Source organism: Vidua chalybeata, chromosome 22 (genome assembly GCF_026979565.1).
Source record: "Vidua chalybeata isolate OUT-0048 chromosome 22, bVidCha1 merged haplotype, whole genome shotgun sequence".
NCBI classification, from domain to species: Eukaryota; Metazoa; Chordata; class Aves; order Passeriformes; family Viduidae; genus Vidua; species Vidua chalybeata.
The window spans coordinates 3,935,932-3,954,176 of NC_071551.1; the positions used below are offsets into that span (position 1 = coordinate 3,935,932).

General features: G+C 44.6%; 2 protein-coding genes across 4 annotated transcripts; one reads left to right on the forward strand and one right to left on the reverse strand.

The window, feature by feature from the left end:
* Window positions 1–3,044: 3,044 nt before the first annotated feature.
* Window positions 3,045–11,855, reverse strand: PARK7 (Parkinsonism associated deglycase). Of its 3 annotated transcripts, none has more exons than XM_053962988.1 (7): window positions 11,772–11,855; window positions 8,354–8,487; window positions 7,547–7,648; window positions 6,810–6,869; window positions 5,890–5,959; window positions 4,241–4,327; window positions 3,045–3,507 (listed from the first exon to the last, which is right to left on the reverse strand). In XM_053962988.1, exons 2-7 carry the CDS (start codon window positions 8,441–8,443, stop codon window positions 3,347–3,349), a joined length of 570 nt encoding a protein of 189 aa, XP_053818963.1. In that variant the 5' UTR covers window positions 8,444–8,487; window positions 11,772–11,855; the 3' UTR covers window positions 3,045–3,346. The 3 variants fall into 3 exon arrangements, with proteins under 3 accessions (XP_053818963.1, XP_053818961.1, XP_053818962.1); XM_053962986.1 differs by lacking the exon at window positions 11,772–11,855 and adding an exon at window positions 11,437–11,522; XM_053962987.1 differs by lacking the exon at window positions 11,772–11,855 and adding an exon at window positions 10,607–11,366.
* Window positions 11,856–12,018: 163 nt separating this feature from the next.
* TNFRSF9 (TNF receptor superfamily member 9) lies at window positions 12,019–15,577 on the forward strand. Its single transcript, XM_053962990.1, has 7 exons — window positions 12,019–12,119; window positions 12,190–12,312; window positions 12,518–12,655; window positions 13,155–13,221; window positions 13,317–13,453; window positions 13,673–13,807; window positions 15,271–15,577. Exons 1-7 carry the CDS (start codon window positions 12,020–12,022, stop codon window positions 15,393–15,395), a joined length of 825 nt encoding a protein of 274 aa, XP_053818965.1. The 5' UTR covers window position 12,019; the 3' UTR covers window positions 15,396–15,577.
* The last annotated feature ends 2,668 nt before the right edge of the window (window positions 15,578–18,245 follow it).

Sequence of the window (18,245 nt, forward strand, 5' to 3'; positions counted from 1 at the left end):
AAGCTTCAAATGTTGCATCCCATGCCCTACTAAAATGCAGTCTCCATATAACAGTAACACATCCTTTCTTCTGAAGGTAGAGTATGAGAACAGGAATGACACTATGGATGCAGTGCTAGGGATTTTTTCTGTAGTTGACACCCTCCTACTTCTCTGTCACATACTTATCTTTCCAACCAAGTCATGGGTCATCCAGGCTGCTGGAAGACAGGTACTTTTTATAATTTTGGGATCACTGCTTATGTTCACATCATGATGCATCTTTTTGTTGAAAGAACAAACAAAATAATTGGATTAAATAACCATTTTTTGCTCTGACAGTCACTGTGGGCTTCATACCAAATGGTAAGCATATACATAAATGGCTAGCAAGCTGTCCAAGGCTTGTAATTTCTGGATGAAGCATATTCCCTTGTGTGCTTTTACAGCTTTAAGTACTAGTGTGCAGGCTGGTTGGTATCCATTAAGGCTCTGTTTGTCTCCACCCATTTTAAAAGTAAAACCTTTGTCTCTCTAGAAAAGCATCCCTTCTCTGTTGCTAGAGGGACATATTCCTGAGATAGGATTTGCTCCTGCTCACAGTACAGTGCTGTGCACTTCACCTTCCCCTTTTGGAAAGAAACTTGCAAAGGACTGCAACAAAACCAGACTGTTCACTCTCCACATTTCTTCTGCTTCTTCTTCAGTTAGAAGCTTGTCAGTCTGAATGACAATATTTCTCATCACTGCAAGTATTCACTGATGGCTCCAGCATCTATGCCCTCTTGTGTGCATTCCTGCTCCTAAGCCACCTAATACTTCTCAATTCCCTAAGAGAACTCATTCTCAATGAAGCATTCAAGCCCACAGAACAACCAGAATCAGGAGGAAAAAACCTCACATTATTCTTGAGAGATGATCCGAGGCATACAGCAGATGCCAACTGGCTGCCTTCTCATCAGGAAAACAACCAGCCCCCAAACCCTCCAGCTGCCAGGGAACAAAATGCTAAATGTTAGAGAAGAGTGGATGCATTCCCTTCAGTTTAAGCTGAGCTCACTGGCAGCAGATACCCAATTACCACAGGTTCTAAAACTAAAGCTTGCGAATAATAAAAAGGCAACAAGTTCCTAGTGTACATGAAACAACGAGCAGAAAAGTACCTCAGCTTACCTTTTAGCAGCAGGTAAATGAGGATTTTATGAAAAGAGATACTGAAATGTCAGAAAAAAAGCATTTTGCTAACTGGAAGGCACCTTTTTTTTCCCCTCGAATCAGCAAATTCCTTCATAACACTTACCCTAAGAGGAAACTTAGCCTAATCTTAGTTCATACACTTACTTACCCTAACTGAAAGAACAAGTTAATGACACAGAAATAGAACCCAAGTAAATTCATGTTTGCTGGACATCTGCAATGTAAAAGGTGGAGAACACGGTCAGCTGTATGAAGGTAAATGTGATACAAAAGCAGCACTACAATATTTTATGTACCAAGTCTTTTGCTGAACACGGTGGAAGAATCTGCAAGTTAAGCAGATACATCCACGGGCTCTAGGCTCGTTTTTCTGAGTGTTTTTCCTATTACCATTTTAATGGGAGTGGGAAAGCCCAAATATACACACTGAAAACCTCATTTCTGTAAATTGAACTCCCTCAGCCTTGGAGAAAAAAAATTATAATCAAATTTATGGCCACTTTGCTAATGCTTTGTATTAAAATATTTCTGCAAGACTAAAAACAATACAAGCATGGAAATATTTTCCTTCTAATGTTACAAAGCAATGCTGCCACCCAGGAATGCAGAGCTTTTCCTGTATTCTGAATCATGCCCATTTACAAACCAAGTAATTATTCCAGATTCTAGGACAAAGACTCTTTCCATCATTTGGTTTACATTTGCATGGCAATACCAGTTAGATGTGCAGATTTACCACACAAACTTGTAAAATCTTACATAGATTACAACTTTTGCATATCTTGAGCATATTTCAAAGCCAGAGAAACATATGAAATATTTCCTAAACAAATTAAGAGACAGAGCATAGAGTTGAAGCAGTTCTTCCAGTAGTTATTAAGAACACAGACATTTCTTAATTCTGAATTTGCAAAAGTATCCATGTATTTCATTACGAAAATGCAGTAATTGAGAATGAACTTATTTCCCATTAAAATAAGCAATCATAAAGGCTCCTATGCAGTAATTTTCTGAAGTTCAGACTATGCACTTCAGATGTATGCAGAACCAGATTTCCAGATGCTGGGGTAACTTCAGAGTCCAGTGAGGTGCCATCCTTAGGCATGACTGCTGACAGAGCCAGGTAACACCAGAGTGATTTGGTGAAAGAAAGGTAGCAAAGATGGAAATTGATGCCAAGTTCTTAATTCTCATGGGAATACAGCTCCATTACTTCCTCCAGAGACCTGTCCTGCAACTCCTCCAAACTGACAAAGGCTCACTTAAGCCAGGCTTGTAGCAACTTCCAATTTTTAGTAAGCAGAAACAAGCACTGCTACTGGTGGCACTCTACCAAATCCAAACTTCATGCTTTATGGTGATTATTAGCTGCCCAAATAGCTCAATGGATCTGCAATCATTTAATGCAGAACACCAATTTCAATGTATCATGTTCAACCTGCAGGAACTCTGGGGTGCTTGACAAGGTATGAATATTCACACTTCTAATTTAGTTCCAACACTGCTGGAAAACTAATACTAGTTATTTGCCTTATTTGTACACAAGAAATTGAATGTTGTTTTAACTAATTCTAGGTTACAACTTAATAATCTATGCAATGAAATCAGAGAATATCCTGAGCTGGAAGATACAAAGGTCATCAAAACCAACTCCTGACTCTACATAGGGCAACCTAAAAGTTAAACCATGCAGCCAAGAGAAGTGTTGTCCAAACACTTCATGAATGCTAGCAGGCCTAGGGTATTGACCACCTCCCTAGGGAGCTTGTTCCAGTGCTTGGCCAGATGTTGTTTTAAATAGTACATGGTGGTAAAAAGGTTTCATGGGTCTGGGTTGGGAGAGAACATAGAAAGGAACAACACACCAGTAGGGATGCTCCATTTTTATTTACTCAGCAAACATTTTTCCATGTGATTTTTAAATGCCATCCAAGAACTAACTAGGATTTTTAGATGCTGGCTTCTTCTTTGTGATGAAGCTTTTTGCTAACAGGATCTTTTTCCAGAAATGAAGACCTTTGGTTTGTTAAGGTATCCCAGTTCAGGTAAGTACAGTTACTAATTTCACCCACAATTAAAGTGTATTTACAACAGTGCACATTACAGTTATTCTACAAAGGATAAGACTCTCTATCTAAATTTGTCCTAGTGCCTATCCCACACCAGGATTTCAATCTTTCAGTATTAGAGGTGCCTTCACCTGTTCAGCCACTTCCTTGCCCAGCAGTGTTTCCACAATGGCCAAGCCAAACTCAAAGCTGGTGCCAGGCCCACGGCTGGTGAGGATGTTCCCGTCCTTCTCCACGCGGCTCTCCGAGTAGGAGTAGTGTGCTTGGGGGAACACACAACAGGAACAGGGTCAGTGTCCAGCACCGTGTCCTCCACAGCTGCCACAGAGCACAAGGAGCTCAGCACTGCCTCTGAGCAGCTCATCCCTGCCTGCTGTCCTCAGGGAAGAACAGGGAGCTCATTCCCAAGGTGTGGGAATGCCCCTCTGATTCTAAAAGCTCCTCGAGAAATGCTCACTGAGCCCATCAGCTCCCATGAGGTTACTTCTGGAAGTCAGACTGCTTTTGTGGAGCTGTTCACAAAGTTCTTTTTTTTCCAAATGCATGCAGCAGATACTGGGGGAGCCCATCTGCTCACCTCCAGCCTCATTAATGCTCACAGAGTGACCTTCCTAGCATTTCACCATCCCTTCCCTTAGGCTGGAGAAAGAAGTGTGGAGCCATCAGCTGCCACAGAAACAAAGCATTACTCAGAGGAGAGCAGGAAAGGTGCTCCCAGAGTTTGCTGTTGGGACCACTGAGGCAAAGAACCAAGGGGCAAGAGATGGCTCAGCCTCAAGAGGATAAGGCAATAAATGCTCCTAACATGACAGCAGCAGCAGGATTCCCTCAAGGATGAGAATTTTAGTACAGCCCTCTATTTTCTGGTGATATAGACTCAATTCAGAGAGAAAAATAAGAAAAAAAAAGCTATTTTCCTTTTTTTAAGCTTTTTTAAAACAGGTGAAAAAAAAAAAAAAAAAGAAAATCTGAGAAGGGTTTGGACAGAAACATACCTCCATTCATCATTTTGTCTTTGGCCAAAGGATGTGTCGTGACTTTGCTTCCATACCCAATCCCATGGGCCAGAAGGGCTGTAGGACCTGTAAAGAACACAAAGTTGCACCAGTGAGGAATTGCCTTCTGCTACACTTAAAGAACAGACATTTGGGCATTAGGACTCCCAGGGGTCAAAGCTCACTGTGGACAGACTACTTTTTATAAACACTGATGCCAGCCCTGTCTCTGAATCAAAAAGCTCTCACATTACAGCTTACACTGATGTCCCACCCATGACTGTGCTGCCTTTGAGGGAGTGAAAAACAACCCACTTCCAGACATTTTATTTAAAACTGCTTAAGAAACAAAAGGTCTGAATCTCAATCTGAACATTAATTACCTACAATTACTTTACAACCTTGTTAAACCTTGAATTTAGAGACTTAACAGATAGCATTTCATTTGAGCAAGTCTCTACATGCTGCAGTTGTGTGCCAAGCAGTATTTTGGACAGATCATGGACTCACTGTTCAGTTTTTGGTTTCAAGAGTTTCTCTTTTCTTTTCATACTTCCTCCTTAGCCTGAATTGAGTAAAGAATTAGTGTCAAGAAGTGCTAAGTCATCAGACAGGAAATCCTTATGGGAATTCTAAAAGAAACTGAAGGCAGGATTTGTCTGACATGAGTTTCATTTTTGTTCATTTGTTTAATTCTGTATTTAGTACAGGAAATAGCCTCTTTTGTGTTCAGCTGGAATGAGCTCTAAGAATCATCCTGCTTACAAGCAAAGGCCTCTACTGGGCAGATGTGAATTTGGATTGTTCTGCAAGAGACACAGATAAAGAAGCAGAAGAGCATCATTGCCAAGTTGAGGAATGTTCACAGCTCTGTGTGCCTACCACCTAAATGAGGAAGAAAAGCAGAAAACCCCTCCAGGATTGTACCAAAAAACAAAAGTGAAAATCCCCTCCTGGAACACACTCTGACTGCCTTTTATGCATTCATCATCTCCCTCCTCACTCTCAGCTTCAGCTCCTTAGACCAGCCTTCAGTTGCAGTATTTGCAATTTCAGTATTGGCAATTTTTCACCTTGCTTTTTGAAACACAAATCTTACAAAGTTCATGATCTGGATACCAAGCTGTGCAGAGTATGTAAGCAGAAAACCCTCTCCTCAAACCAAGTCCATTTTTGCTGCAGCTCAGGAAGGGTGAGACTGTAATTCTATATTTCTGGTCTTCTTTCTGAAGCTAAAGGGCAGGAGTGGTAATGTGAGACAAATTTACAGCAATGATATTCTGCTAGTGCTGTACACTTGCAGAAAGATCACCAGAATAAGCACACACTTAAAAAAAAATCCTAGCACACTACCTTTCACTTTTTATTTTAAAGACAGTAACACAACTGATTGGAAGGAACTAGGTAACAACCTGAACTTGCAGGATAAATGTTCACAATTATTTTAGAGATTTCTCTGCTATTAAATTTATTTAAAAAATCAGATGCTGAAAGGTCTATATATGTGTGTGTGTATATATATATATATATATATATATATGAATAAATTCTTGGTACTAAATTACAGGAACATAGATTTCTAAGGACACTCTTCATGCTCCTTCAAAATATCCAAATTATTTACAAAGCAAGACACTTTGTTAACCCACCTGCACATATTGCAGCAATCAGGCCTTTTCTGCTTTCCTGGTCCTTCAAAATGTCTTTCACAGCAGCAGACTGTATGAAGAAACATCACAAGTCATTGTTTGGAGTTGGTTATTTGAAGCATGGTTGAAACAGTTTATACTGAAATTTCATAAACATGTTTTGTACAGAAAACCAAGTGGAATTTTTCCTCCCTGCCCCAGGACAGAGGGTAATGAGAACATTAAAAAGGAGAAAAACTGAAACCAAGACATACTTGTCCCAGAAGGAAAGAGGAAGGAAAACAGAAGGAACTGCAAGGAAGCATTTGACCCACATGAAAGCTGGTTAACCCATGGCCATAAAAAGTTGTTTGAAAATACAGGACTAACAGAAAATAGTATTCATAAGATACCTCCAGACAGTCACTATCATTTTTTAAGAAGATTTATATGAGATATTTGTCTCATACTCCATGTCTTACAAACTCTGTGATACAACTTAAACCCTGTTTGATAGATCAATTTGTTTGTCTGCTTGCCTTCCACAAGGAATTCATACCACCAGTGCAACAGTTCTGCACCAGAGACAGAATTCTGCAAGGCAGCAGAGTCCCTAGGGTTTGGATAGTCTTGTGTCTCAGCAACAAATCTTCATTTGTAACTGTTTCATCTTCATATGAATATGAACAGAGATCTTCCCATAATGCACAATACCTTTCCACTTTTATTCTGTTTTACTAGGTACTTGTGGCCAAGAATTTACCCAGCTCTCCCACCTATATAATCACAAGAAGGCTTAAGACCATTAACAATTAGTTTACTGATTCACTCAGAAGAGAATTTTTAGATGCTGAACTGAATATGCAGGATTACTAAACAAGTGCTGACCACCCCACTACTCATGAGAACGCCCATGAATTTTTAAAATGCCAGAACTTTACCTCAGACAAGTTTTGAGCCCCAAGGTTCCCTCCAGGCAGGACCACAACATCATAAGGCCCCTAAACAAAGATAAAACTGTTCTGTTGAATACAGGCTGATATATACATTACACTCTTTACATACATTACGCTGTTTGAAGACCACTGCAGCTGATTCAAGTGGAAAGTGAAGAAATCTACCTTTTCTTTCACTGAACAACACTTTATGATCAGAAAACCAGTTCCAATTATGAAAAAAAAAATACTATTTCCTGTTCCAGGAAAAGCCTATTATCAATTAAGTCCCTCACAGAACTGACTTTTAAGCCTAGTGCACTTAAAAGCTTCAGCAAGTGACAGTGCTTGTGTTGTAAAGACAAGTGGTTTTGCTCCAACCTTACTGTACAGGTCTAACTATAACATTATTTAGCTTCTCATCAGAGCTTTTGAGTTGGCTCAAATCAACTTTGTCAAGCTAACTAACAGGGAAAATAGAGCTCTGTGACTGGCCCTTTGGAAAATCAAACACCTGGGCAGAACTAAGAAATCTGTCTGAGCCTAGCAGGCTATGAAGCAGCATATCACTGAAGGGGAGCACAGTGGGATGTAATCCACTGCTCTGTAATTCACTGCTACACAGAGTTAACACAACATGCAATCTATGTGTACAAAGGTAATGCATAAGCTTCCCAAATTCACCTCAGAAACTGTGAGAGAGACTATGCTGGCCATTATATCAGAGAAGGGTGATGACCAACCTCTTTTCTGGCATCTTCAAGACTGGCATCAGGACAAATGAAGACATCTCGACTGCACTGCACTGGTTCTTTTCCTGTTAGGCCTGCAACAGTCACCTTGATCTAACAGGAGAACAAGTATATTATTACAAAACAAGAATTTAGGGCATTTTTCTTCTATGTTAGTTCTTAAGTAGTACACAGAACAAACAAAGCTGCACTGAGAGCTTGCTCCTCTTATGACAGCCAAAATGGGGAGCACAGTGATGGAATGACAAAAGTGGTGGGAGAAGGTAATTTTTATTTTAGTAATTTCTATATAAGTGAGGTTGGTGTGTTTATTTAAAGTATTCTTTTCATTCCCAATGAGATGATAACTGTGTGCTACTACAACTGCAAGAGTAACAAACAGCATAAGGAATCCCAACAGCCAGAACTGTAGTTAATAACTGAATTTCAAAAGTAGTGCAAGAAAAGCTAAGCAATGTCATGAGCTGTAATGTATTGAGCTTTTCAGACCCCTACAAAAGAGGAACTTGCAGTTACTATACATGGAAGTAGCTGTGTTTTCTGACAGAGTAGGATTTACTTGAAATATTTGCTCTAGTCCACATCAGACTTGTACTTTGAAAGGTTACCAATAAATGTCAGTTGTCAGGCATGCTCATTAGGTGCATGACACAAATATTTGCTAACCAGTAAGGTGATGAGGGTAAATTTTTACTTCACAGAGCACACACTGAATTCCTGGAAATGAACATCCACTTGAGGCAGTCATTTCCCCTTGACCAGGCACACACAAAGATTATTCACTGTCTGCATACTCACCCCAGCTCTTCTCATAACATCAGTGGGGATTACAGTTTCCATCTCCTCTGCCCCTTTAGCCAGAATCACCAACGCTCTCTTGGAGGCCATGGCTTGAGGGGCTGCTATTAGGGAGATGGTTGTGAAGGAAGGGGCTGAGGGAGATAAAAAGACAACGTGGTTAGAAGGCAAATCCTCTCGTATGAATCCTTCCTTATGTTGAAAATGAACAGTAACTTGTACTTTTGCATGGTCTTTCATTTAAACCACCTCAAAATTCACTGGCTTACATCAATATGCACAGCCATCCTGTTTAACTAAGGAGCTTTTTAAAAAGAACGCATTATGATATTAAAATATTAAGGCACTTGTGCAAGTGGGAGGCACAGCACATCAGCACCAGAAGAGGAAGCAGCTTGGCTTCCTCTCAAGGAAGCCTCCTAATCAAGACCTTAATCATGACCTGTGTCTGTCAGAGAGAGGGGTTCAGGGTGGGTGGCAGAGCTGTTTTCAATTTGCACACCCTCACTCATTCCGAGACGACTGACTCCTACCCAGGTCAGCACTTACAAAAAGGGCTTGCATGAGCTTTGACCTCACATCTGGTTTTTAGTTTCCACCCAGCGTGCTGCATGAGGAGTTTCCTGTGACTTAACAGTGAGTCGACCAGTGCCCCTGCAAAATCTCACCAACAGATTTTCTGGGTTATTTTGCAACGTTGTGGGGGAAGAAACACATGTGCATATGTGTGATGGGGGAGCAGACCACAGGATTTAGCAAATGGAACAAACCAGGCTTAAGACTTTTTTTTTTTTTAATTTCTAAATTCAAGTTGAGGTGAATGGCCAAATTTCCATTTGAAGGTTAAGTTAAAATAACTTTACATCATGTAAAATACCCACTAACTCATACAGGTCTGAGAGAAGTCTGTGAAAGCACCTGTGATGTGAGGAGATATTTCACAGGTTACTACTCTGTAAGACAGAGATTTCTGTCCTATGCAGGGACCTTCCATCTAGAACTGCACCTAGTGCCTGGGAGCTCTTTGTAAAATGTGATACATGTTTAGGTGCTTACATAAAATATAAGCATCCTCACCCTGCTTCAACTCCACCTGTTTTCAGGTTTCTCCCTAGTGGCAGCCTCCTTTAGAATGTTATTTCTAGGGTGCAGTAATATACAGCACAACACCCCACAGCATGCTGGACCAGCCCAAGCAGAATAATTCACTGGGTCAAATCCTATTTTTAGGGCAGCTTTATGTACTGTCAATGCAAAGTCCACTGATCAAGTACAGCCAAATCACAGGTATTAGTAATAACTTCAGAACAACCTAGTCTTTCTTAATAGCTTGAGGGTACACAGTGATTCTGCAAAACTTTCATATGGATTTGACTAGCAATAAACTATCTGAGTAGCCACCATGCAGAAATGCTGCATTTGCTTTTTATTGAAGAAAAATAATCTAGATCACAGCTTGCACCCCTGTCTTTCATTAATTCTTTAGATGAAAACAGGCACCTGATCCTGAAACCTTTACTCTTTCTCCTAGTTTTGCAAAATGCAGTCTCTCCATAGTGCCTTTAGATATTTATTGTACCACACTGCCAAATTCTTGAGCATTAGTACTGTTCTTCATGTGGGTGCACATGTCAATGGTTGTCCCACTACTATGGAAAGACAGTTTTTGAGAAGGCAGAACTGAGTTACACAGACCTAACAGCAACTTAATTTAACAAATCATTTAACAAGCTACCTACACATAGTAAATGCCAGTCTCCCATTTGCTCCTCAGTGCCAGCTAAGGCCGCCTCAAACCTATCAGCCAAACGTAGAGCCCTGCGTGGGTACACGTGCCTTTCCGGAGATGGTGACTCGCGCTGATTCAGAAACTCTAACAGGGGTGGCTTTGCACAAAAATCACACCCTTCAGTGCCCCGACCACGGAGCCCGCTATTCACAGGCAGGGCACGGCTGGAGGCGCAGCAGCGCGGGCGGAAAGGCCGCATTCCCCCGTTTTCATCTGCTCGTCCGGGACACGGCGCCATTCCCCGCAGCAGGGACAGCACGGGCCGAGGCCGGGCCGAGGCCTCCGCGCGGGCACGGCGGGGCTTCGGGCCCTGCAACGCGGCCGCCTGGGCACCGCAACCGCGCCCGGCCCGGCCCAAGCGCCGAACCCTCCGCCCACACCGACACCCCCGCCCGCCGGGGCTCTCCGCCCAGGGCTCTCCGGCCCGGGCCCGCGGCGGCCGCAGCAGCGCGGCCACAACTCACCTCAGCGGGGCCGCGGGCGGCTCTGGGGCGCTCCGCCCCGGGCCCGCCCGCGCTCTGCCCCGGCACCGCCCCGCCGCTGCCGACGCTCTCCGCTTTTCTCACGGTCTCTCGGAACGCAGAGAGCGCTCCGGTGCCCCCACCGAGACAAGAGTCACCTCCTCCGGCGGTGCGACCGCACACGGAGCTGCTGCTGCTGCCGCCGCCTCTCGGGCAGCCCCGCACGGAGCGAGCAGAGCCGAGCCTTGCTCCAATCCGCCCTCTGCCCGAAGCGTCTGCCCGACGCTTGTTTCCCCAGGCTCACAGGTGCACAGGGAATGCCTGTGGCTCAGGGATGATGTTGCCCCTGGTTTCGGTGTTTTGGAGGACAGACAGAGATGTTAACAGGGACCTTTAGGGCTGCAAAGCTCTGCTGTGTAAAAGCCTGCTCGCAGGTGCTGGCAGGCCCGGTCTGGCTCCTGGGTGCCGGGCTCACGAGAGCTCCGGCAGAGCAGCTCAAGGCCAGGGGAGGAGAGCCGGTCACGGGGAAGGACTTCACTGAGGGCTCTGCTGGGATCGGTGCGGGGTTCAGCTCCCGGTACGGGGCGCTTTGTGTGCTGCGCACAGCGGACTCCGCTCAGAGCCCTGGACAGGCTGGTCCCTGCTCTGCCTGCCGGTGTGCCCGGCACACACACACGGAAGATACGTTCTCAGCTATAAGTCAGCACCCAGCTGCGCAGCGCTCACACACACGGAAGATACGTTCGCTTCTCAGCTATAAGTCAGCACCCAGCTGCGCAGCGCTCACACACACGGAAGACACGTTCTCCGTCCAGCCGTAACTCCGCGCTCACCGCGTCCGCTCCTGCCCGCGCTCCGGGCCCGGCTCAGGGACAGGACCGCGCCCGGGGATTGGCTGCGGGGATGTGCAGGGGGCGGGGCCAGGCAGGGGATTGGCTGCGAGGGTCCGCAGGGGGCGGGGCCGCGCCGTTCCCGTGCGGGCCGGTGCGCGCTCCGCGCTCCCGCGGGCGGGCGTTCCACACGCGCACGGCCGGGGCGCTCCGCTCCGCTCCGCTCCGCTCCGCCGTTCCCTGCGGTGCCCATGTGGTTTCAGTAGCTCCGGCACGGCTGCGGTCTGCCAGCCCCGCCTCTCGCCTTTCACCTCCCGGGGATTCCACGCGGCACTCACCGGGAAGCCCCAGTGGTGAAAAGGGCGACCGCTGACCGGCATCGCTGAGAGAGCTCTGCGGGCGCTGCCCGGCAGAGCTGAGGGGTCGCGCCTCTGGGAGGGTCCGGAAAGTCCCGCCGGGCGGGGGTTTCCCCGCCGCCCCGGGATGACGCAGCAGACCCCTCGGGGGCGGCCGCTAAGGGCCGGTGCCGGGAGTCCCGCGCGCAGTCCCGCCGGCCGCGCCGCCCCGCTCCGAGCCGCTCCGAGCCATGGCTCCGGGCCGGGCGCTGCTGCCCGCGGCGCTGCTGGCGCTGGCGCTGAGCCCGGGGTCCGCGGCCGCGCTGCCGTGCGCCGCTCACTGCCCGGCGGGTAAGGGCCGTGCCGGGGCGGGGCGGGCGCGGGGCGCGGCCCGCGGTGACCGCTGTGTCTCGGCCCGCAGGTACGTTCGTAGCGAGCGCCGACTGCGGACGGGGAGCGGGCGCGTCCTGCCAGCCCTGCCCGGCCGGCACCTTCTCCAGCGCGGCGGGACGCGGCGGCTGCAGGCTGTGTCGGCAGTGCGAAGGTACCGGCGGCGATGCCACCAGCCCTGCTGTGACCTCCCGTGGCAACGACGTGCCCGGGCTGGCACCTGCCCGGCCAAATGACGCTGCGCGTCTGCGGGGCTTCTCGCTGGAGCCGCCAGCCTGGTTCTTGTGCGAGCCAATATCCGAGCCTTTGCTGCACCACGCCGGGCACGCTGTAGCCTTAAACTGGTTTTCCCCTTGCAGGACTATTTCAGTATTCGAAAAGGTGTTCCTCAACAAGTGATGCTGAATGCACGTGCAAGGAGGGCTACCGCTGCGGCGGTGATGGCTGCACCTACTGCACCCGGAGCTGTGGCGTGGGCCGGGAGAGCACCAGGAACGGTAGGATCACCTTTTCCCAGCAGCTGAAAGCCCCTCTGCATCCTGCAGCAGACACTCTGCACTGCCTCTTGCACGGTGCAGAAGCAGATAAGAGGAAGGACCTCGCAAGATAAGAGCTGCCACTGCTGCTAAACACTTTGCATGGTGTGTGGAGTAAGCTCAGGAGCAGAAAAACCCACCACACTCTGGGACCTACTACAGCTCAAATCATGCACCAGTTAGTTCCCTTTGCATGGCAGCTCTTTGGCCGCCAGCATGAGAGAAACTGAACTGGGAACTCTGGAGTTAGGCATGGTTTGTGGCATTTTGTGCCAAATTAACTGGTTTTTTTAGCCAAGTACTGTACTGGTCTGTAGCTGACAGGCAAAGACTTGCCTTGCATACTCAGAGCAGCTTATGAAGTAGTAATTTTGACATTGTACAAGCAGGCAAAACCAATGTTTCATATGTTGCATTTTAAATGTTAATGTGCAATTTTACCTATCCTTGTCTGTTGAAGGTTGCCAGGCTTGCCGCTACGGAACCTTTAATGATCAGCCCAATGGCTCCTGTAAAAACTGGACAATGTAAGTAAACTAAAAAAAAAAGCTACAGCTCTTACACTTGACTGGAATTTTAAATTTCTTTTTCTTTTCCCCATTTTGCTGTCAATGTCCTTCAGGTGCTCTGGAAACCAAGTCCTGGAGCCTGGAACTCCAGCAAAAGATGTCATTTGCAAAGACGCTTCAGTTAATTTCACTGCAGTCACTACTCTACCTACAACATCTCTGGAAATTCCATTTTCTATCACTGTGCCAGGTGAGCCATTGTGTAATATTGCTTATGGACGTAAAGAATTGTGACCTACTGAAACATACTGTAGCTCATTCACCTTCCATTTAAAGCAGAAGTCCTTCTATGCATTTCCAGTGTTGCAGATGATCCAGAAGAAGAATGGGAGACAAAGTTTTCAGCCAATTCAAGGGCAGTAGAACCTTGTTCTGTTCATACTCTTAGAGAATGTTATTTATTTCCTAGGGAAGGATGTTCAGACAGACATGATCAGGATTTCTCTCGCTGTGGCTGGGCTGTCGTGCATAGTGTTTCTGCTGCCTTTGTGCATCTGCTTCAGTGTCTGGCAGAAAAAGAAACTACACACTGTCTTCAGGAAAAGTAAGATAAATACGTTCTTCAGTTTTTCTTTTTGAAACCAGACAGAAGTCAGGAATCCAGGTTAAGTGCCCTACAAAAATAGTTGCAATAACTTCGGTTTTTTTGGGTTTTTTTTGTTTGTTTGTTTGTTTTTTTTTTTTTTTTTTTTTTTTTTTTTTTGTTTTTTTTTTTTTTTTTTGGTCTTGTAAGTCAGAAGCAACTGGAAAGGAAACAGTTTTGGAATTTTTATTGCAGAAAGCACTGTGGGTGTTAGGTCAAGTGCATGCTTATGCTTAAAGTGAACTATTTGTGAGAGATGAAAAAACTCAGCTGCTCCAGTGAAAGGTCAGTTCAGTTTATGACTTCCAAGCATCATCCTTGGCCTGTGTGGCTGTAACACTTGGGAGTTCTCTCTGCTCACAGAGAGGACACATGGCCTGGAGTGAGTGTCCTGGAGCTCTGGCTGCAGCAGGAGAGGGACATCAGTCAGGGTGTGCTGCTACACAGGTGCAGAGTCAGCCTGAATCCAGCACTGTCCTCTGAGAGCTCATAAGTCCTGGGCAAGCCCAAGAGTTCAGCACAAAGATGAAGCCGATTCCATTCAATGTCGTTTATAGTTGGTTTGTTTTTGGGGGGGGGGTGGTTCTCTCTCCCTTTCTCTTATTTTCCCATGTTCTAAGGATAAGGTCTGAGTCTTCTAGTGTAACTCTAAATACAGAAGACCATAGCAGTCCAAAAATCTATGTCCTTCATGCTGGTGTTCCTTTCATTGCCATGACAAACAGAGCACCAGAGGCCCTGCTGAATTAGGGAAAACAAAGTATGATAAATTAGTTTTATCAGATATACATGCTGTAGAGGAATAATTTCAGATTATAGAATAACTTGGAAGATTTTTTTTCTTTCTGACATCCTGCATTTGTGACTGAGGGATGATGAAATAAGATGGCTGAATAAATGAAACAGAAAGGGGACATTTGTCGAGTTCTGGACCCCTCACTTCAAGAAACACTGAGGTGCTGGAGTGAGTCCAGAGAAGGGTAACAAAGCTGGGGAAGAATCTAGAAGGCAAAGTCTTTGAGGAGCAGCTGAGGGAACTGGGGTTGTTTAGTCAAGAGAGAAGAAAAGGATCAGGGGAGACCTTGCCCTCTACAACTCCCTGAAATGTGGCTGTAGCCAGATGGGGATCAGTCTTTTCTCCCAGGCAACCAGTGACAGGACAAGAGGACACAGCCTTAAGCTACACCAGGGGAGGTTCAGCTTGGAGATGAGGAGGAATTTCTTCCCAAAAAGGGTTGTTAAAGACTGGAACAGGCTACCCAGGAGGTGGTGGAGTCACTGTCCCTGGAGGTGTTCAGGAAACAACTGGACATGGCACTCAGAGCTCTGGTCTGGTTTACAACGTGTATGGTCAAAGGTTGGACTAAATGGTCTCAGAGGTCTTTTCCAACCCAGCTGATTCTGTGAATCTGTTTTTTCTTCAGTGCACACACCTGAACAGTCAGTTCAGGAAGATGATGCCTGCAGCTGCCACTTCCCCGAGGAAGAACAAGGTGAATATCAGAATCCTGGCAAGTCCACAGAATTGAGAGATCTTCTGGTGAACTAGAAATTGAACTGCCCACATCAGCCACATTTGAATTTTCTTTTGGAACACAGAACAAGAACCTATTTATGTAAATAGAGCAGGTGTCAGCACCTGAGTGTTAGAGCAGTAAATTGCCCAGCCACTGGAGAAAAAGTGCCTTTTTTTTTATATTTCTTAAAAAAATAATAAACCCTCCAAAACAGTTTGCTGATTTTCTTCCTTTAGAAATAAGGATATTTCTAAGAAGTGGTTCTTTCTAAGAAGTACTGCATTTAAAAGCTCTAACAGAAGTGCAGAATAGTTTTCTGGTCCCTCATTAATGTTACCTGAGCCATAATTTACATGCATTCCAAAAGCATCTGAAGCTAAAAAGGAGATTTGTAACACGTTGTAGAGTCACTGGTGACACTCACAACCTCTTATTAGCAGCCATCCTCTTGAGTCTGGAGCTGCAGCTCCTCCCAAAGCCTGGCTCAAACCCAGCAGTCCTGGGGTTTGTGTGCAAGTACAGATGGAGCTCATTTGATCCCATCACCCTTGGAAGCAGATCCCTGGCCTCACCACTGCACCCATCCTTACACGCAGGGGAAAGGAAGCCATGAAAATCTTGAGCTGCACAGTGCTCCACGGCAGCATCTGCAGTTGTGTTACGCTGATTGGCTTGAGGGAGGCAGTGGAAACACTGAGAGAAGCTGTGGTTGACTTGCACTTAGAAATAGCTGTTACCTTGCAGCTGGACTGCACCACCTTCAGCCCTACATCATTCAGCTTTGATCTTTCAGGTGATGTAAACTTTATGTACATTGCAGCTGGAAGTGTGATGTCTTTGTGGTGCTATTTTTGTAACTGAGGTTGGAAAGATTTTAACATCAGACACTGTATCTGTCTCTCTGATCAAACGCTGTTAACTTTGGTCTTGAGAAAAAAGAAAATGCATGTTTGAGTCACCACCTTCGCAATGCCATTTTTAACCATTTACAAACCTCACATATTTTATTACTTCAGTAAGTGTTATTCAAAAAATAGAATGAAAATGCACCAATATGTGGGTTAAGGGTGATTTTCCCCTCTCTGATTTCAATGCAAGAGAAAACGATTTTGCATGTGAACAACAACAAGCCATCTCTTCATTCAGCAGGTTACAATAGCAGATTATTTTCACCAAGCCACACTTACACATTTTGATAAACTTACATACAAGTAAATATAAAATAATACATTTTATGTTGTGAGAAAATAAGTGCCATAAAAAGCCTGAATTGTGAACTGTTTTTATGTTGATTCCTAGTTCAAATCATCTCTCTATTGGTCCTTTAAACCATGAGAACTGAGTGACTATTACATCAAAATCACAAACTTGAAGGCATGAACAGGACACACGAAAAGCCCCAAACTATTTCTAAAGCTATCTATTTATATCTATTTATAAATCAAAGAGTGACCTTTGCATCATTGACTGTATCTAGTCACCATTGACTGTATCTTAGAAGAAGATAAAAAGAATAGTTCTGCTTGTCATTAATTTCTAGCCCAAACATAACATAGAGAATTAATGTACACGTCCTGTAACTCAAAACAACCAGTGGTTTCTCCTTAGAAAAAAAGAGGTAACAACTGGAATTTTACATATTGCTAATAAATTCTGCACATATTTTTAAATGCTTCAAATAAAGTGCAAAGCTCTTCTTGTCTGTACCATACCTGAAGCAGAAATAAATCTGCTTAGTGACCAGCGAGGACACATTTCCACCAAAACTGGAGTTCTGACTTTTTCAGGGAATAGTCATTCACAGAAGAAAGTACATTCTGAATAAAATGTTAGAAACAACCTTTCAATCAAAGAATTATTGGTTAATCTTACCTGTGACTTGTGTTATTTGAGAGTACTGAGGCCTGAATTAACGATAAACAGATTTTGTTGGCATGAACATCTGTTCTCAAATATGTGCAGATGATACCTTTGCATTCCACAATGATGCACATCACCTGGCCACAGAAGCAGCACAGGAGATTGGCTAATTTGTACTTCTGTGAAACACTTCAAATACATTTAAAAGCAAACACATTTATAAATAAGAACCAAGGAGAGACTGGAAGATACCATATTTTGGAAAGTGAAATAAATCGTGGTACAATTGCAAAGGAAAGATCGGGGACTCCACAGCGTGCAGTGCTTGCTCACTCCCCAGAAACTTTGGCAGCAGAGCTGTATTTCACGTGGTGCTCACAGAACTGAAAATAAATACAGGTGAATTCATCTGTTTTGCCACCAAGCACCCAGCAGGACATTCCAATTGATAACAAGAGCACCACTACAAATACCAAGATAGTTGGAGTGTTTAGCCATTTTCAGATTAATACCATATTCAAATTCTAGGAATTGCGGCTGTCTATAAAAAATTCAAATTACAGCCATAGAATCATGCACTTCCTTGAATATCATTCATTCCTGTGTAGTGTGTAATTTACCTTTATGTGATCATATAGAATAAATTTATTAGAAGCTTGCTCCCATTCTAGACCACTTATAAACAGATATTTAGTAAAAAAAGTACTAAAGAACTTGCTTAATCTTCTTTTTCGTGATGCTTGTAGCAGACAGCTGTAAAACCACTTCTGGCAGCATGCTTTGAAAATGCACTAAGCAGACTCATCAATTAAGTTTGTTAGGAAGCTCACATCTGCAAAAAAGACACATACTTGTACCTTCCTTTTTTCCTTTTTAAGTTACCCTTGTGTCTTCTGAAAAAAAGTCCATAGCAGGTAGTAAAACTTCAGTCAAAGGAAGATAATATGCCAAGGGGCTACTATTATTATTTTTGCTACTTCTGTGGCAAAACACAGAAGCAGAAATGGTGTCAGTATGCAATG